Source organism: Zonotrichia albicollis, chromosome 5, assembly GCF_047830755.1.
Source record: "Zonotrichia albicollis isolate bZonAlb1 chromosome 5, bZonAlb1.hap1, whole genome shotgun sequence".
NCBI classification, from domain to species: Eukaryota; Metazoa; Chordata; class Aves; order Passeriformes; family Passerellidae; genus Zonotrichia; species Zonotrichia albicollis.
In genome coordinates this window covers 15,205,789-15,224,653 of record NC_133823.1, presented here as the reverse complement: position 1 = coordinate 15,224,653, position 18,865 = coordinate 15,205,789, and the positions used below count along the sequence as shown (strand labels likewise).

General features: G+C 41.9%; 1 protein-coding gene across 31 annotated transcripts in view; it reads right to left on the bottom strand.

The window, feature by feature from the left end:
- Positions 1-18,865, bottom strand: part of ADGRL3 (adhesion G protein-coupled receptor L3) — a 488,531-nt gene that overhangs the window by 165,367 nt on the left and 304,299 nt on the right. For 27 of the 31 annotated variants that reach the window (XR_012580371.1, XR_012580372.1, XR_012580370.1 and 24 more), the window contains 2 exons: positions 7,189-7,203; positions 4,619-5,419 (listed from right to left, as the gene is read on the bottom strand). Coding sequence is in view for 28 of the 31 variants with exons in the window: in XM_074540856.1 (XP_074396957.1) it covers positions 4,619-5,419; positions 7,189-7,203 (816 nt within the window). In the remaining 3 variants the exon portion in view is untranslated. The remainder of the gene's footprint in view (positions 1-4,618; positions 5,420-7,188; positions 7,204-18,865) is intronic. The other 4 variants (XM_074540862.1, XM_074540874.1, XM_074540876.1 and 1 more) reach the window with 1 other exon arrangement.

Below are 18,865 nucleotides of genomic sequence, written 5' to 3'. Positions count from 1 at the left end.
AGTGTTCACCTTATCTGCATTGTGAAACTGCTTCAGGAAGAAAAAGCACAGAACAACCCAAACATTCTGACTGAATAAAATACTCGCAATCACACGTCAAGAGAGCATCCCACAATACTTGACAAAATGTGGAAGATAAAAGTGTGACATGCACCCTCTGGGATTCTTAAAATATCAGAGATATCCATGTAATTTCTGTATCACATTTGATTACCAGAATGGCAGTCCACAGTGTTAATATGAAATGTGCAGAAGACACTTAAGCACATTTAGGCATTATTAGAAGTCCTACAGATCATATCAGCATCTTCCTTATGTACTGGGCATATTTATTTATTAACTTCACACGTCCATGGAACAGCCCATATGGTAATACTTGGGTTTCCTGGACAAAATTCAAAATATCTTCTCGAAAATAGACGGTCTGTGTGTCCCACGTCACTGGGAATGGCTGCTGGGACATCCAAGGCCAAAATATGCACAAAGGGATCTTTAACTTGGTTCAAGTTCTTCCCTGTACTTCTCTATTATGGGGTGAGCTACAGTGCCCACCTAAGCACCCAAATGCTCAGCCAGCATGTCCCGAGCTCTGGCAAGAGCTGCCAGCACTTGGGCACCTAATGAATTTAAAAGACAGAACTTGTGGTCTCTGTGATGCCCAGGAACCCCTGGCTGGTGTCCAGGCAAGAGCTGTGCCTGCCCAGGGAGGTGCTGAGGCACAGAACTGGGAGATGTGTGCTTGCATGCACCACAGCACTGGGAAGCAGGATGCGAGCACTTCACCTTTTTGGAGAGAAAGGCTTGTTGGTATTTTCTTGAGTTTATTTGCACAGAAGGTATCGTAAGTGAGTGATAATTAAAACAGGTAACTCTGGTGAATGTCAACTGATTAGGCTGCAGAAAATTTTCATCCTGTCACTACAGCCTTCTGTTTCCCTCTCTGCGTAAGTCTAGTAGGACACATAAAAAATAACCTGAATACTGTTCTGGGTTTAACTTCTTGAAGACTGAGAAGAGATGCAGAGCTGTTCTTACTAACACTTCACATTCACAAACTCAATAGAAGCTACAAAGAAATAACCCAAAACCTCAGGAGCATTTATGAAGAAGCATCCTCCAAAAAGCTCATTTTGAGGCCAAACAGCTCAAAGAAAATACACTTCAAAGGCTTTTGGTATCTTCAAGTTCACTTCTTGAGGGCAGACATTAATGATAGGTTTCTTGGGACTTGCAGGCACTGAAGCCTGTTTGCTTTCAAAACCACTTTTGGGATAAAAGAAAACCACCCCAGACAAAAGGGGAGAAAAAAAAAAAGAGTGGGGTAAAATCTTAAAATGCAGCTTTTCTCATTTCTGAGAGAAACGAATAGTTGGGTTTAATTCCATCAAGAGCCTTGAATTGCTTCAAGATCAGCTAAACTCAGCTTTTAGCACTTCAAAATATTTTGTTTTCTCCGGTAACTTCAACTGCTGCAGAAGTTGAGCACAGAAACTCCAGGATTTGACATTTACTCTCCCCAAGGAGTAAAAGCCCATTTTTTAAAATAGTAAGTGAGAGAGGCTCTGCAACAGTGAAGGTCTCAAGTATGTTCCAAACCTACATGCACAGATCTTTAATTAAAAATCACAGAAAATGCTAAGACACTGTGAACAGCAAGAGGATGTGAGCCCCGCCTTTACTATAAGTGAAGCAACTCCTGTCAACTCCCAGTTTCGCAGAACAGTTTGGAAAAAGACTGAAAATGCTTGATTCTAGGTGAACTGCAGTCCCCAAAACCTGTATTTTATTTCAGATATTCCTGAAATGTATGATGCAAGTGATTTCCAATAGGCTACTGGCTATTTAAGTAGTTAAGTATTTCACTTTTCTTGTTATGATCAATTTTTGGTTTTAAGAGCTCTTCTAAAACTTCACCCTTAATTGTTTTTTAACAACCCATATGTTCAACCCATCAATTTTACAATCCTTCTTTTATTTTCTAATTAAGCTGATATTGTTTACAAATTTTGCTACTCAAATTGTAACACCATGGAAAAATGCCTGCATTGAACATGGCTCTAGTACAAAGAAACACTGGTGATTTTTGAAGAGAAGAGACACATACCCACAGTCCACTCCATTAAAAAAAAATCTAAAAAAACCCAAACAAAAATATTCTGATTCTTCACTGCTTTCCCAGGGTTGTATCAGCTTCAGTTCTTCCTCTTTGGTGGAGGGGCTGGGTTTATACCAACCAGATATTTAGTGTTATGTGTAAAGCAATGCAGCATGAAATTTGGTGCTCACCCAAAAATGGGTTGCACTGAACTTTGAAGAGAAAGCACCATGCAGACCTGGTCTCCTTGCTCCTCTCTGCAAAAAAGCCTGATGTCAAGCAACTATTTGCTCACCTGTCCAACTCAAAATCAGTGCTTCTGTCTCACTGATTCATCAAAACTTGTTCCCACTGATCAGGCTATGTGGGTAAGGGAGCAGTAAACTCCCTTAGGGAAGTTTTTTCTCTTCTCTTTGAAATGTCTTGGCCCATTCAAGTTTTCTCATCAAAAAATTCAGCTGCTGTCAGAGCAGACCTCTCCAAAGTCCTCTAAACTTGTAAAATAGTGAGGTAATGGGATCCTTATGCAGTTTTGCCAGAAAGGAAATCCTGATAATTCTCAGAGAAGAAAACCACAGGTAAAATTCAGCCTTTTATCCATATGACAAAGCTTTGTACAAAATTTGCACACAGGGAATGTCAGAGAAGGCTCACCAGATTCCCTGACACCTGATTAACTCTCTCATGCCCACCATCCAAAGCTAAAAACTGCTTCACCTTCCTGTCTGAGGCACTGGGGGATTCTAAATTCTCATCCAAACCAGAGTGAGGGGCTTCAAACCAAAGTGGCACAAAGATAAACCAAATCCTCACAGATAGACCAACACCTGACACACTTTCAGCCCCCTACAAGGTTTTCACCTATTCACTGATTTTATCATCTTACACTGCAAAAAAAGGGAGAAAATTTTCCTTTTTCCCCTATTTTAGGTTTTTCACTGATTAAAGCTTTTTTTTTTTTTTGCATCAAGGATGCTATTACTGACAATGGTTACCACATGAACAAGCACCAGCAAAGAGTCTGTTATAATACCTGGAAATAATTCACCAAAAATGAGAGAAACTCTGTGAAATGGAAGGGATGCAATTGATTTCCACTCCTTGGGAATAACCAATAGCTCACAAATTGCTCTGCTTCACTCCACCACCCAGAAAGTACATGCTTGTCATTAAGTCAGGAGAAGGAGAATTATTACTTTATTTTTTACTCATCTGACATCTTGCAGAGGTCAACATCATTGAAAATATCTCTACTCCTTAACAGTCACTCAGTTCTTGCTCATCTGCTTCTTCAAGTTTTTCTTCTCCCCTTCATTACATTTTTATAAAAAAATCACAATTTCACTGCTAGTTTACTACTTTTATTCCAGCCCTCCCCAGATTTTCATACCCACAATTTCTTTCAGCATCTCTTGATCCACTTTCATTTTATATGGGTAACAAGCTGCACACAGGAAAAGAAAATCTCATCAACAGAAATCTTTTCACTTCTCTTTTGCAATCTAAAGCCCTGAATCTCCTCATCCACTTTCAAGTTTCTTACTTACAAAAGGAAATGTTTCAGAAAAAGCCATGCTATTAGTTAAATACTTTACTGTCCAAATTATATTAATTCTGCCTTTTTTCCTACTTTTCCAGCCTTTCAAAGGCTGGAAGAAATACCTGATACTATGATTTCATCAGTACAGTAACAATCATTTAAAACCACTGAGCAAATCCTGTTTGGAAACTCTTGCAAATCATGCAAGGTTGACCGCAGCGCAGGCTAAGTTTGTTATTAGTAAAGTGGCAACTTTATAAATGCAAAATGATGATGGAATTCCCTTATATATAAGGGAATATACCTAAAGTAACTACCAGCACGTTTCTAACAGGAAAAAAGGCGGAGAAGCTGGGAAACCTCTGGGGGCCTGATGATCCCCTAAGATAAAGTATAGTAAGTCACAGTAAGTCATGAAATGCTTTAAAAAATAAAGAGAAACTTTACAGAAAGTAAAGCAAGAATTTAGAGGATTTTGTGGATTCTCCTCCTGGCTCCATACTTGTGGGTGCATGCTCACAGATTGTATTAGTCTGAGCTTCTCCAAAAAGACAAAACTCCCCCAGCTTAATGAAACAAAGTAATTTAAACTGGCAGGCAGTTTTCCTCCAGCTGTTTGCAACAACAACATCTTCTACGCTTTGTTTTGTCAAAATTCCTGCAGAAGGGAAAATGATCTGATCATGTAAGAAAGAAATTCGATTCTGAATAAAAGACTGCTACCCCTGTGACCAAACGCCTGGGCATTTGGAAACTCTTTCAGGCTACTATGTGTAGATACTCTTTCATTCATTTCAACTAAGACCAAAAAAAAAAATCTGCACATGTTAATGTCTTAATAGCCATTATACATCTGTGGTGGGGCTTTATATGCAGAAACTCAACCAGATCAGTAAGACAGATGTGTACTTCAGCTTTTCACTAAAATAAATATTAGAAAAAAAAAACCAGAAAGATTTTTGGTTTGGTATTAAACCCCTTACCTGCTCTGCTGTCCAGCGGGCCAAAATCCAAGGAGTATTTTACAACGTGATAATTGTTCCATACATAGAGGAGGTTGTCCCGGGGATTATAATCCACAGCAGCAATGTACTGGTAGGAGTTTGGAAAGGGCACATCCACCATGCTATCCTTGCTTTGGTCAGTGTTATATATGTAGTCTATTTTATTCCCTGTGGCTTCATTGTCGTCATCTTCGTACACAGACTTCACTACATATAAAATCCCACAGATCATGAAGGCATTGGAAGCTGACCTCTTGTCATAGGCAGTATCCCACGTCCCTTCGATCCTCAACGTGTAAGGGTTCAACTGGCTAATGACAATTTTGCCATTATTCTGTTCTGTTGCATAGATTACCCAGAGCCCGTTCTCGTCCACGGCCAGGTCGATGTCGGACTTGCCGCCCCAGCGGTAGGGAGAGGTGTCGTGGTAGTTGGCGTTGGCGATGATCGCCTCCCCGCTCTTTATCCGGGTCCGCAGGTCGAACTTGACGATGTTCCTGGTCCGCTCCTTGTTGAAGAACAGAGCCCCATCATACACCACGAACCCCGTGCCGTCCACACGGTGCGGGAGCTTGTAGGTGGTGGTCGGCCTGCCGGCGATGAAGTCGTCCTTGGAGGAGTACTCCGTCAGCGTGTCCGTCCGGTACGGCGTCCAGGGCATGTAGTAGATCTTGTCAGAGGCCTGCAGAGGGTCCTTGCACCAGGCGCCCGACTGGTGGTCAGACTCGAATAAGTGTTCGCTCTGGTAAACTCCCTTCAGCAGTCCAGGGCAAAGAAAAACTGTCGTAGGGGAAAAGAATTTGAAAGAAAAACACGAGTTAATGGCAGTTCAGGGGTGGCTGGCCCAAGCATCTCAACAGCTTCTAGTCCCGGAGCAGAGGACACTTGTGATGAGAGGAAACCCAAGAGCAATGCCTTGGAGCTGGAGACTATCCTTCCTGCCCACCATATCTCTGGAACAAAATCTGCTCCATCAAACTGGGTTTTTTTCCCCCCCTGCTTTTTCTATCAGCTGTGGCTAGTTTTCTTATTGCTTTTCAAATCTATTTTTACAGGTATACTTACTTGGACCACTCGCTTTTGTAAACTCTGAAATGAATATGTGCCCCCAAAGGATTTCTGGGTTTGTGTTTCCAAATTATATTCTGCAGTGAATCTGTACCTACTAGGTGAAGGGCTAAACTCCGAGGGAATTGATCCAGATATTTATTTGAACAGCCCACAGAAGAGTGGCCTAGAAATGGAAATAAGAGAAAGAAATTCCCATCCTTACAGCCCAAGTGATATTAAATATTTAAAGGATACCAATAGCAAAGCAGAGGTGAATCCCTTAGCAACTCGGAGGAGCATTTAAAGCAAAGGGAGTGGGAGGGGGAACACCCATCTGGAGTATAACTAGGAATGAGACTTTCCAAGCTGCTACAGGACACATGAAACATGCAGTCCACACAATTAAAAACGAATGACATATGGATGCTGAAAGGAAAAGACAAGGAAGAAAGGAAGAAAGGAAAGAAGGAAGGAAAGGAATAAAGTTTGCTGGAGAGGAACCCAATGTCTAGATTTTAATCAGTTAAAAAATGTCCTGTTAAATATAGTAGTAATTCAAACTTAAAAACATATACCTTCTATTGTTACATGAGAGGAGCACAGAGGAGCAGTTTGACTAACTGGGATGCTTTGCTGCTCAGACTTCGGGACAGGGGGGCTGTCAGGGGCCAGGGCACACCCAGGACCTGGGAAGAGGCTCAGCCACTGCCCGGCTGGCCTCGGCCCCACGGGAACACCACCAGCCAGGGGCCAGCCGGCTGGATGGACAGATGGGGAGGCAAGAGGAGGGATGCTGCGGAGCAAACCTGGCCCTGGCCATGCCCACCAGCACCCTCCTGGCCTGGAGGCGCTGCACACCCTTCGGGGGGAGAATACTGGTTGGTTATTTGGAACGCTGATCTCCGCACAGTGACCGTGGCGATGGGATGGGCGGCAGGGAGGCATGAGGAAGCATCCCACCGCGCGCTTCCGGCAGCACGGGGCTGGCAGGATGGGATCCCACATTCACACTTCCTGCTCAGAGCATAATTGATTATTTTTTGTAAATGCAGAAATTGGTAATGTTGTCTGGAGAGCAAGACAGGAGGAAAATCAGATTTAATAGCCAGTATAAAATTATATAGATCCATTGGAGTCTAAGTAACCACGCAGAGTTGCTGAAAAAAGGGGGCCATTTCCAAGAGGCTTTTATGCCATAATTAGATATACTTATGCACATACATATGTATGCACACCTTCCAAATTCTTTGGGGCAGGAAAATGAGTTCTCTAAGCCTTTGAATATAAATTTAATGGAAGAGAAAAGGTGGCACCAGTTAAAAACTTTTCAGCAAACGTGAGTTATCTGGTGAAGTTGAGCAGCAGAGATACTAAATAAACTTTAACAAAAAGGTAGTGAGAATTAATGACAAAGTATTTCAACTAAAACGTTAAACTGTTAAATAACTTAGCCTATACATAAGTAATATATATATATAATTTGAAAGGTATTTAATTACCTTTTTGTTCCACTTCTATTGTAGAGAGAGAGGTAAAGAGAGAAAGGAGAAAAGAGAATAGATTAATGGTACTGTATTGGCCAGGTACTTTTCTTTACCTCTTTCATAAAAAAAGGAAGATTTATTAATTTACTTTGGTATGTGAACATTTATATATATATATAAACCTTTCCTCTGATATATACATTGGATAATAAGCAGACAAGCTGAACAAAATACAGATAAATTTTAACTTGAGAAAAATCTGGCAGAAGAAAAAAAAAAAGCCCAACACTTGGGATGTAATGAGCCCCCTGGACTCTACCTTGTCAGCAGCAACCTTGGACTAGTTTCATAGAGCAAAATGAAATATCCATTAAGTGAAATATGATTGATACAACTTTATGTACACAATAAAAATTCCACGGAGAAACTTTATATAATATACATCTTCATACGTTTTGCCAAAATCCTGTAAAACAGAGATCCCTACCTAAAATAGGAGAATATTAACTTATGACGTGGGAAAAAAAAACAACTTAGGAGAGTCAAATGAAGCATGTCCGTGGATGCTCGTAGAGTCCTGTCCTTTGTCTTGGAGAAACACACTTTAGTAAGAGTTGGAAAAAAGCACTGGAAACATTGTAGCACTTATAAATAAGAACCCAAAGATTCACAGTGTTAACGAGACAAAAATATGTAAGCGCTATTTTTAAAGCCCAACCCCAGAACGTATTGGATATTTTAGTGTGAATTATTCACCGTGCATCATAATGCTCCTGAAGAGACTGGACAAAGCCCCTTTCAGGTGGAATAAATAAATGAAGTGCACTTATTAATTCCTGAATACTCAGTACTAGTTTCTGTACCTAACAACCTCCTGCAAGAAAGTTTGGGGGTCCTCATCCTCCTCATCCAAAAGCCTCCTGCAGCTGTGGCTCAGGCTTTGACTTCTTCCAGCTTGGTGGGGACCCAGCAGCCTCTGCACCCCCAGCCCTGCAGTTTGCTGGCTCCATGGGGCCTCTTGCCCGAAGGTGTAAGACAAGACAGGCCCCATGAAATAACAGAGGGAGAACTGAGAACTTGCCAGCAAACCAGGATGGCTTTGACAGCTGAGAGATCTCTGTTTGGAGAAGTGAGACAGGAATGCGAAGGTGTGCACACATGCTTTGGTTTTGTTGCCCAGAGTTCACTCCAGCCCCCTCCAGGCCGAGACACCTGCCAAGTGTCCTCTGGTGCTGGCATTGCACAACTCTTTGCATTCAAAAGTCTTGCTCATTTGGATGGGAAATTGCAGGCTTGGAGGAAGAACAATTTCAGGGCAGGGCTGCAAATGCTCTGGCTAGACATGTGGATCTACACGTCCCTGTCCAGAGAGGCATACAGCTGGAGCCAACTGCAGCTCCCACAACGAGTGTTTCCAAACTCCAACAGCCTTTTTACCTGGGCTTTGATTCAGGCTCCTTTCTACCTCATAACAGGTTAAGGTTAAAGGCAAATGTTTCCAACATGTGGCTGTCAGGGCTCTAGGGAGCAGAGACAATGCATTTGAGTGCAATCTGGTTTAGCAAGGGAAGGAGCCAGCAAGATTAAAAGGCTCCAGACACAGCAGTCGGAGAAACCCACACACCACTTGTTCTCCCTATCCTGGGCTGTGGCTGGTCACAGTTAAGTAAGGTATTCAGAAAAGCATTACATGTCCCTGGCAAAAGCAAGCAGGCAATGTGACAGATCCCCAAATGCATGGCTTCTCACTGATTCCCCTGGCTGATGGTATACAGTACCTCTGGCAGCAGAGAAGGCGGTAATTTACATTTCCAAACATGCAAAATCTTTTGTAATGCATTCAAACAACAGCATAATATTGTAAAGCAGGGAGAGAGAAGCTTCTAGAGGAGATAATATATTTGTGACCAGCTGATCTGAGTGACCTGAAGCGTTGATTACCCTTATCCTGCATAGCTCATATGTGTTATTAACACTCAGTGCCATATCCAGTGCCTCTCTTATAATTCCAAACATGGATGGGTTTTGGTGACCTTCTGAACGGTGCTTCCATTGTATGTGTCACAAACACCTATTTTCCCTCTGCTAATTTAAGACTTAATGCTTTTGAATTTCAATAATTATTCAGCTTACATTGGGGTACCATATTTTTCAGACAGGTTCCATGAGAAGCTTGGAGGATTTAGATCGTTGAACAATATTAAAAGAAAGGGTCTAATTAGAGTGTCTGATTATCCCTTCAGTTACACAACATACCACTGCAAAACTGTCTTCATAAAGTACTGGTAGAATTTTTTTAAATTTTTCCCAGTTACAGACAATTTTACATCTCTGTAAAATGTACTGTACATGCCTGTACCAGTCCACAGAATTGAAGTACTGATGACAGCACAGGGTGTACCTTACCTATGCAGATCTACAGAAAAAAAACAGGCATACACATCTTTTATTCTTATACTGAGGTCTTCCATTCCTGCTGCCACTGCATGGATGGAGAACAAGGTTATTTCACCCTGATTCCCTACAGTGGTTGCCAGTGCCATTGACTTCAACAGTGTCAGGGGCCAAAAAGAAATCAAGGACCACTTGATTTCCACTGTGTCTGAGGGGAGTTACTAACAAGACTTTCCACATACACTGGTTTTCTCATGATTTTTCAGATGGAAGGAAAACTAAGGACAACATACAATCATGAGCGACTCTACAGCCTGTCCCCAAGCAGACTCCTGCTACCCGCTCAAAGAAATCGCACAAAAGCATTAATTAACTGTTCTTACTATTGCTGGGTTGAGGCACTGAAAACACACTCTGGCACAATTAACACTTGAACAACATTAACTGCTCATTTTCTTACCACCACACTGAATTGCACTCAACTATTTAAGGCACAAGCACACAGCGGCAGAGACATATAGAGAGCTGTCTCCCTGGCACTGCTTCAAACCCACACAACAGCAGCATAAAACTCCTGGAAAAAAAATTACATAAGTGGGGGAATGTTAAAAGGCAATTGCAAAAGCAGTGCAAAAATGTGTGCCCTGTACTTCGCTAGTTGTTTAATTTTTCTTTTTACAAGGCAGATGTTTCATAGTGGCATAAGTGACATCCACTCCCTGCCCTTGTCCTTCACAGATCTGATTGATTTAACGTACTCAGACTAATAATTAATACACTCAGCACTAAACACATAGTTAATGACAAAAGAGAACTACTAAAAACCCCAGGTTTTTGAGGCTGGCCTTAGAAGCTCAAGCTGCAGTCATGCTGAGAGTGTTTTTCATGCCAGACATGGCTGCTGCATCTCACATCCACAACCAACTTGACCACATGCATAGGCAGGTAAAGCTGAAAATCAGTTTATGTGTTTCCCCCTAACACACAGCCCCATCTGTGGGTCCTAGGTTGAACAGGGACATTTTGTAATATCCTTGTTCAACCTAGGACCCACAGCAAAGCTGCAAATCTAACAAGGCACCCCAAAGCATGCCCATGTAGAGCCTCTGCTCACAGGTGAAAGTGCTCTTCTTTTTTGATGGTTGAGTCCTGGAGTCAGAGGAAAAAACACTAGGCACATTGAAAATTCAGGGCAGCAGCAGACCTGAAATAAATATACCTAAACCCAGGGAATGAAAATCACACAATCGCAAAATGGTTTTGGTTGGAAGGGACCTTAGAAATCATCCAGTTCCAATCACTCAGCAATGGGCAGGGACACATTCAGCTATGCCAGGTTGCTCCAAGCCTCATTAAACATGAAAATACTTAAAAAAAAAAAAAAAAACCCAAAAAGGATTTCAAACCCACTCAACCCCCACATGTGGTTTTCCAGAAGAAAAGCTAAGAGAGCTAGCTTGGCATTTATATGACATGCTCTGGCAACCTGAAGTTCAACATGCTGCAGAAGTACCCATCTCTGCTTCTTTTTCTTCTCCCCACACACAATTAAAGTGACAAAAGAGACCACACAGCCAAGTTCAGCGCTCACTCTGTGCAGCACAGACACAAAACAAAGTACATGGCACCACTTCTCTCATCCACCCACTCCTTCTAGGAAAGCCTGGAGTCCCACTGCAGCGCAGGTAGGCGGTCACCAGAGCCCAAACGCCTTGATAATGGGAACACAGCCACATCCACTGCAGCAAGCTCCACCAGCACAAAGTCAGATGATATTCTGCCTCTGCGCAAAGGAAACCAAACAGCAATACAATGGTCTTTGGGCTCACTGCCTCCAATGCAACTATCCTCCCTAGAAAAGACACAAGGAGCAGCCTTTGTCCACAGCCTCCACATCAAGTTGTCCCTAAGTCACAGCTAAACTCAGTCCTGTCAGTCCCAGTGAAACACTCATTTTCTGAGCTTCCAATGTGAAAAGTTTGCAACAGGGGAAAACCTCTTGAGTCTTGGCTCAGGAGCAAGTACAAAGAATGGAAGAATTAGGTTTTCTAAGACTATTTTACAAACACATACGAGTAATGCTATTTTTCCATTTTTTGCCGCCAAGTCTTCCTTTACTTTGATTCTTCTTTTTTTCCTCAACATGACGGGTTTTCTAGAACACATTTAAATGGAGAACAGACCCCATTAACATTACTGGAATTTTCAGTCCAAGAGCAACCTGACACTTGAATGTAAAGCACTCAGACTTTCATTCTTCAGCCAGAGGAATGAAGAAATTATTCTTATCAAGTATATCACCATGAATTATCTTCCCTGTGGCTCACAATTTCTCTTATGAAAGAACATTCAACCTTGAGCCTCCCCGATAGAGTTCTCTACCAGACAAAAATTATTCTCCAACCTAAGCTTTAAAGTTTGCTCAGGTTTAAACTTTTACAGTGGTGGGAGAAACTTAGTCTGTAACATTATTGTAAGGTCTCAGTAAACAGAGTACTTCCTTCTTCTTGGCTGTATATGCGCACAGTAGACTGCCTCCTGTAAAGCTGGGGGAAAAATAATGGATTTATTGCACAGGAGACATGCCTGCATTTTACAGCAAATGAAGAGTTAATCCTTTATTTAATAAAAGGGAAGAATAATCTCACTTGCTTAACTCCCAGATTACATTTTTCATATAATATGCAAGCACCAGAAAATGAAGGTGCTCTACGAGTACTTTGAGCTACAATGGCTTCATGTAACACATTCCTGAAATTATCACCTCCTAATTAATTCTGCTGTGAAGTACAGAGATTGGAAATGTCAATAATCTATGCTTTCATGAACCACAACCTAAATTAGATCCTTAAATATGGTATCTATAGATCTGCAGAAATCAAAGCTGTCATTTCTCATAAGTGGATTTTTTTTCCTCCTTAGATTTCCATTCATCTGATAAATTTGTGAAACCTTTCAAACCATTAATTTGGGCTTCCTTAAAATGTCAGTGCTTTCAGTCTGCTTTTTAATACATAATAACTAAGTTTAAAAGATGTTCACTAAAATAAAACTAAGGATTATTAATGTTAAAACACCTGTCAGTGTAACTTAAAGTCATCAGGACCCAGGAAACCACTAATATACATTAAGTCTTGTCCACTAGAGGTTTCTGTGAGATGAAAAAAGTTATGTCTTCCTACAAAATTGCCTTGTGTATTATAGATCAAACTTTAGGCTATTTTGGGAGAAAGCCATCATTTTGTTAAGACATTCACATAATGGATGACAGGCATCAGAGGCTCAAGCTCTCACATGGACTCTCCCACAAAATCCAAGTAGTAACAAATGCTTTTCCATGGCACTGTCCCCTTGAGGCAAATTTTCTATAAGCTTTAATATTATTACCTCATTCCCTAATTTTAGTTACAAAAGCACACAAAAAACATTATGCCTTTAAATATTTTGTAAAGGGAGAACCAAAAATCTCTCCAGCAGAAAGCAAATAAAACTCAGGGAATTCTGAGTTTTGGGATTAAACAGATCCATGCTGTGTGCCTGGCCCTGAAAGAGGAGCAAACAGCAAGCTGGTTCTCAATGATTTTGCAAACATTTGGATTTCCTGAAATTCTGTGAATAATTTCTGTTCTTTCTTTGCCTCTCTCCTCTCATTATTATTCCAGGTGGCAGTCACAGCGACTGGCTTCTCTGAAGAAGCAGACATTTAATCAGCTTCAGCAGATACTGAATGTGATTGTGCTGCACTTCTAAATGTATTATTCCAAGAGATAAATATTTTTTTCTCAAGTAAAGATAATTCACTTAAGATATAATGAGTCCTGAAATATACTGCACTGGAAAGAAAAGAAGCAGCAGGAATTGTTATATTCAAAGTTCATCTTCACAAGGAATATCTGATTTTTTTAATGTGTATAAATCTCTTTTGTAGATGAGATTTTATGTTTAGAGCACCATTTCAAAGATAAAGCGACCTGAAAAACAAATTCATCCCTGAATTTGGAAAACAAAAAAGTTGTTTGTGCTATTCAGTGTGTTTGCTGGAGCACTGGCCACCACTCACTACCCTCAGAAATAGAAAAGTTGCTCTCAACTTGTTGTGCACCAGAATTTTCCTTTGAAATTCACCAATTAAAAAAGAAGCCGCAAGATGAGCCAGCACAAGAAGGGGGGGAAAAAAGGATACAGTACAAGTACTGTGCAAAATTCAATTAAGGCTACGGGTCATTCAGCCAAACTTTCCCTGGCAGTTGGCCTGGTATTGTTCCCAGCACAACAGCAGATGAGTGAGCCACCATTAAATTACAGCAGAATCAGCCACCTGGACATCATTCTCCCACAACAACAAAAAAAAAAAAAAAAAAAAAAAAAAAAAAAAAAAAGAAAAATTGCAAAAGAAATGAAAGCACACTCCAGAGAGGGAGGTAAGCACTGCAGGGCTGACTCTCTGCAGCACTCATTCTGTGGTTCCTGCTGCCAGTGAAGAGCCCGATGCTGAGCACCCATCAGCCTTTTGCAGCCAAGGACAAACGAGATGCAGAGATCCAGTCTGCCCAACAGAGACATGAATTCGACCCCATCCAGGCTCTAAGCTTCTTTATAAAATGGGAGAGAGGCATGTGCATCTGTGCATTACTTACAGCACCAAAAAAGGATAGCTAAACTTTTCCACAGAACATCTATTTAATAGTACCCTTCTGAAAAAGGTCTGGGGGCAAACTGAGTATCAAGATGCTGCTCCCCTCCATCAAGAAAGGCCTCTGTGCACATAGAGGTGGACCAAGAGGTGCTAGCAGCGGGGTTTGATGCTCCAGGGATGCTAAGTGTGGTTTTTCATGGAAGGAAGGTACATCTAATTCCCAGTGCTGCCATCTCAGCCCAGGAGTGCTCAGAGACAGGGTATGGAGAGATGAACTGACAGAATGGTTAAAGACCCACAACAAAACACCTGTTTGGGAAACAAATAACCTTGTCTGGTAAAATCTAACCCCAGAGAACTCTTGTAATCAAGTTTGAGTCTAGGTCTTACTCCCTTTGCTCATTCAGCCATTGTAACTGGGTCAGACAAATAGACCTGGATAACCACCCCACTTGTTCCTCCTTTTGGGATTTCAGATGCACAGGAATATTACATGGCAAATGCAGCTAACTAGGAATAATTATTATTTGCATGGGTTTTCAAAATATATTTCTTGCCTCCTTACCTGACTTTAAAATGAAAGAAATCCTCAAGTCTCCTAAAGATTTGTCCTCATCCAGGAAAGAGCTAAATCTGGGATGTCAAAAGCCTGACAGAGCCATCAAGGCAAACATAAGATGTATTGCCCTAAACAATAGGTGGGAAAGGAAAAATATCTTAGGTGGGAGAGCACTGAATTAAAGCTCCGTGTCTTTTAGTCCGATCTCTCTCCAAAGAGGAATAAACTGTTTGTCACCCTGCCAGCTATGAGACTAGCTATAAAATAATAGATTCCACAGGCCCAAATGAGGCTAATCATGATTGCCAAGGCATGTCTGAGCTGTGAGAAGTGAGCGAAATCTGATGCTCTTCAGAGAAAACATTTATTGAAAAGCTCTTTGCTCTGCAATAAGCCTTGGCAGTTCTCTCATGTCTTGGAGTATCTACCGTATTTCTCATTTGATTGCAAGGCATATTGCTGACAGCAGCTGCTATGCCTGAGTTTCCTTTAATAACGCTTTGGTAGGTAAAACACCACTTTTTAGCTATTGAGAGAATGGTCAGGAAGGATTCTGTATCAATTGCCTCTGTCAATAGTACTTATTCTTAACTGTCTCCAACTGGATACTGTAGTAAACTGCCCATCAAAATCAGAAAAGGATTTCCACAAAGGCAAACAAAGTGACACGTTTGTTTTACCCTCTACGAACTGGTGAAACACCCACAAAGTAACTGGAGAGCGGGGATTTCACTGCAACCCCTTTGGAGGGCAAGTGAAGAGCAGGGGAAGGAGATGTTAAGGCTTCAGACCGGTCCTTTGGAACAGATTTTACAATCTGGTGTAAATTTTAACAACATCTGCTATTTAAAAAGAGAAGATGAAGAAAGGAACCAAGGCGTGCCTTCTAGAATTTTTAGGCTGAAGTAATTAACACCAGTGTGCTGTATGTGTGTGAGTGAGCACATATGTGCACATATGCAGAGGAGTGGCTTCCAACATTTTGGGATTTAAATAATTAACCCAAGCGTGTGTCACACGCACATACGCTCACATGTGCAATGCAAAGATGCTGGCACAGCTCACACTCCGAGGCACATTCCTCGGAAAACACTCTGAGAGAAATTATTCTGACACATCCCATCAACAGACTGCTAAAGCAAGCATTGCAGAAAACTGCTTGGGAGCCTTCACTTTATCTTCTTTTTTGCTTCAGCCCTCAATAGTCAGAGTGAACCAAAGCTCAGCTGAGAGGCAGATGTTTCAGAGGAGATGATGTGCTGATGAATTGGGAAAGGCTCCCATGCCTTTTCCCCAGCTCACGCTCCAGATGTGCTGGGGGATGGGAGGGATTGTGTGCACGCCTTTGCAGTGTAAGACAGGCACAGCCACCTCCTCATGGAGCAGAAGGTGACACTGAATGTCGGGGTGACCCCCCTCAACACCCCTCCGTGCTGTGCACCAGCATCCTCCTCCTCACCGGCTTCCCTCCTCTCCAAGCACTCTTAATCCCTGCCCATCCTCCTGTATTTGGGGAGCTGACTGAGGAGCAGAAACGATGCCACGAGTGCCTACAGTGCTCTGGGGATGGCTGTGACAAGCCAGCCTGCCACCAGCTGGGGCTGCCACACTCAGGCACCAGGACAGGCTGTGCTGGGGGGCATTCACTGAAGGCAGCACCAGGTAAACCCATTAAGGGAGTACCCTGCAGCTAATGTGTGCTCTGAGCCCAAGTGTGAACAGAAAACCCTTTCTGGGTTTCAGAATTTGGCTCCCCACAGCCTGAATATAGAACTAAGAAGGATGACGTTGTGTTTTATGCTTATTTTTAATAAATAAAGTGCTGATATAAAGCAGGAACGTAGCTGGAATGAACTGTCATGTTAAAGGAATACATCTGAGACCTTTAACTTGCACAGGTATATTCAGTGAAGTAAAAATATTATTCTGCTTGGGAGAACCACAAATTACAGCAATAAAATATATGCAGTGAATATGTTCTATTTGCAATGAACTGAATATTAGGCACTGCTAAGACTGATCATTTAGCAAAAAAAGAAATACTTTATTTCTAATTTAAAGTATAGGAATTTATGAAGGTTGAGGGAAGTCTTTTGTGTGCTTTTGCAACAGCTTAACTTCTAATGTATTAACTGTTCAAAAATTAGGACCCTTGAGGCTCTTGCACATTATTTACTGTGCACATGACTGGTCAATGTGTGGTGCTCTCTCTACTTCATAGCCAGTGCAGCTATTGCCCCACGGCATCAACAGATATTAAAAAAAAAGTTTAAAAAATCTTGCTAAATGAAAAAAAAAAAAAAAAAGTGAAATGAAACACACTCATTTTGGTATGAGATACTTCAATAAAACTGTCTACTTTGCTAAGGCTTAGCTTTTATGTAAAACAACACTTATCTTGCTAGATTCAAAATGGCAAAAAGAATTAAGGGTGAGGTTCAGTTTTCAGTCCAGCTTTTAGTAATCTGAAAATAAGAAGCAGTGTTAAAAGCAATGCTTAACAGATCTAGGGGACAGAGCCAGATGCCAAGGCTATGCCTGCTTCACATAAAAATGCCCTTTCTCTCTTGGAATCTCTTTTGGATAATTTAGATGACGCAAAGCCTCAAAAATCAAATTATCCCATTGCCAGAAGTTCCCAGAGGGCATCAACGGGGCCATGCTTATATGGTGACACAGAGGACTTGGCTCTTTCCTTTCACTGCATCCTGTTCTCTTCTGCACTCAGGAGGACTCATCCAACAGATCTGATGGGATTGTGCCATGGCCTGAACCCACGCACAGCACAAGCACAGCTTACAGCATCTCCTGGGAGAGGAGATGCAGCTTCCCACCAAATTCCTAAATAACTTTGAGGGTGAGAGAGAAGGGCTTTTGAGAAGAGTTGGACCAAGCAGACATAAAATGAAAGGCTGGAGAAAAGGGGCTAAAATTTGAAGTGAAACAGGTTAAGGAGCATCACCATTAAGACCAGTATGGAAACACAACCTAGAGAGCATCTGTCAACACCCATCTCGACCATCAGCCACCACAGTTCACTGCTAACCAGGTCTGATTTTTCCATGTTCACCTCCCAGACAGAGGACAGCAGCAGGATAACAACCCATGTGTTCCTGGCAGTGACAACACAAATTCAGATCATACTCAGGCACAACCCAACAAAGGTTTAGTCAACTGCTTGGCCTCAGCAGGCTTGTGAAAGCCTGGGATGTTGTGCATCTCCCTCACAAACTGTGGGCAAGATCAGTGCCTTGGGTGAGGAGCTCTGTGTAGCCTACCCCACTGCCAGGAGCTCACATGGCATCTTTCACAAATACATACTTCTATAAAAATTTCAACAACTTTCAGTACATTACTATGTTCTCTTAGAGATAATGCACAAAATAGAAGAAATAAGAAGAAAGTTCTAGTGACAGCTCAACCTGGGTTGACTGAGGTAGAAGATCTCATCTTTATGTTAGTCTAAATTTGCAGAAGACCAACCCATGTTTTAAAAAGGGTTCTCTCATTTAAAGAAGCAGGTACTCAAACAGCAGTTTCACAAAAATTGTGGTCCATATCTCTGTTCAACACCAATGTTTGTGATAATAACAGATTGTGTGTGACCCGAGACACAGAGACAGGATGGAAGTGTAGGTATTACTTTGTCTCAGAGACTGCCCTTCTCTGAAAGCTCCAGGGGGAGTTGCTGGGGACTCCTGGCTGCTGGTGCTGTCTCCTCTGGTGCCACACTCATTAAGAGAAAGGAAAAAAGATGGATGGGACAGCTCTGGTGCTGCATGTGTTGTCAAGCCATGGGGAACCTTCCAGGAAAGGTTACAGCATTGGTCTTGTCGTGGCCAACAGGCAAGAAATGCAAGCGGGAAGCAGCCAGCTTTGCTGCCCTCTGGATCTTTTGGTAGACCTGCCAGTTTGAAAAATACACCTTTGACGGATGGTTTCTGGACCTCCTGTTCCATGCAAAGAGTAGGTGTCACACAGCTCCTCCCTTCAAACTCGAGCAAGTAGTATTTCCATTTTACACATAAGGAAGCCAACACAAACGCCAATACCTTGAAACTCTGACAGAGCAAGGAGCAGTAGCCTGGGACAGCTGGCCAGGA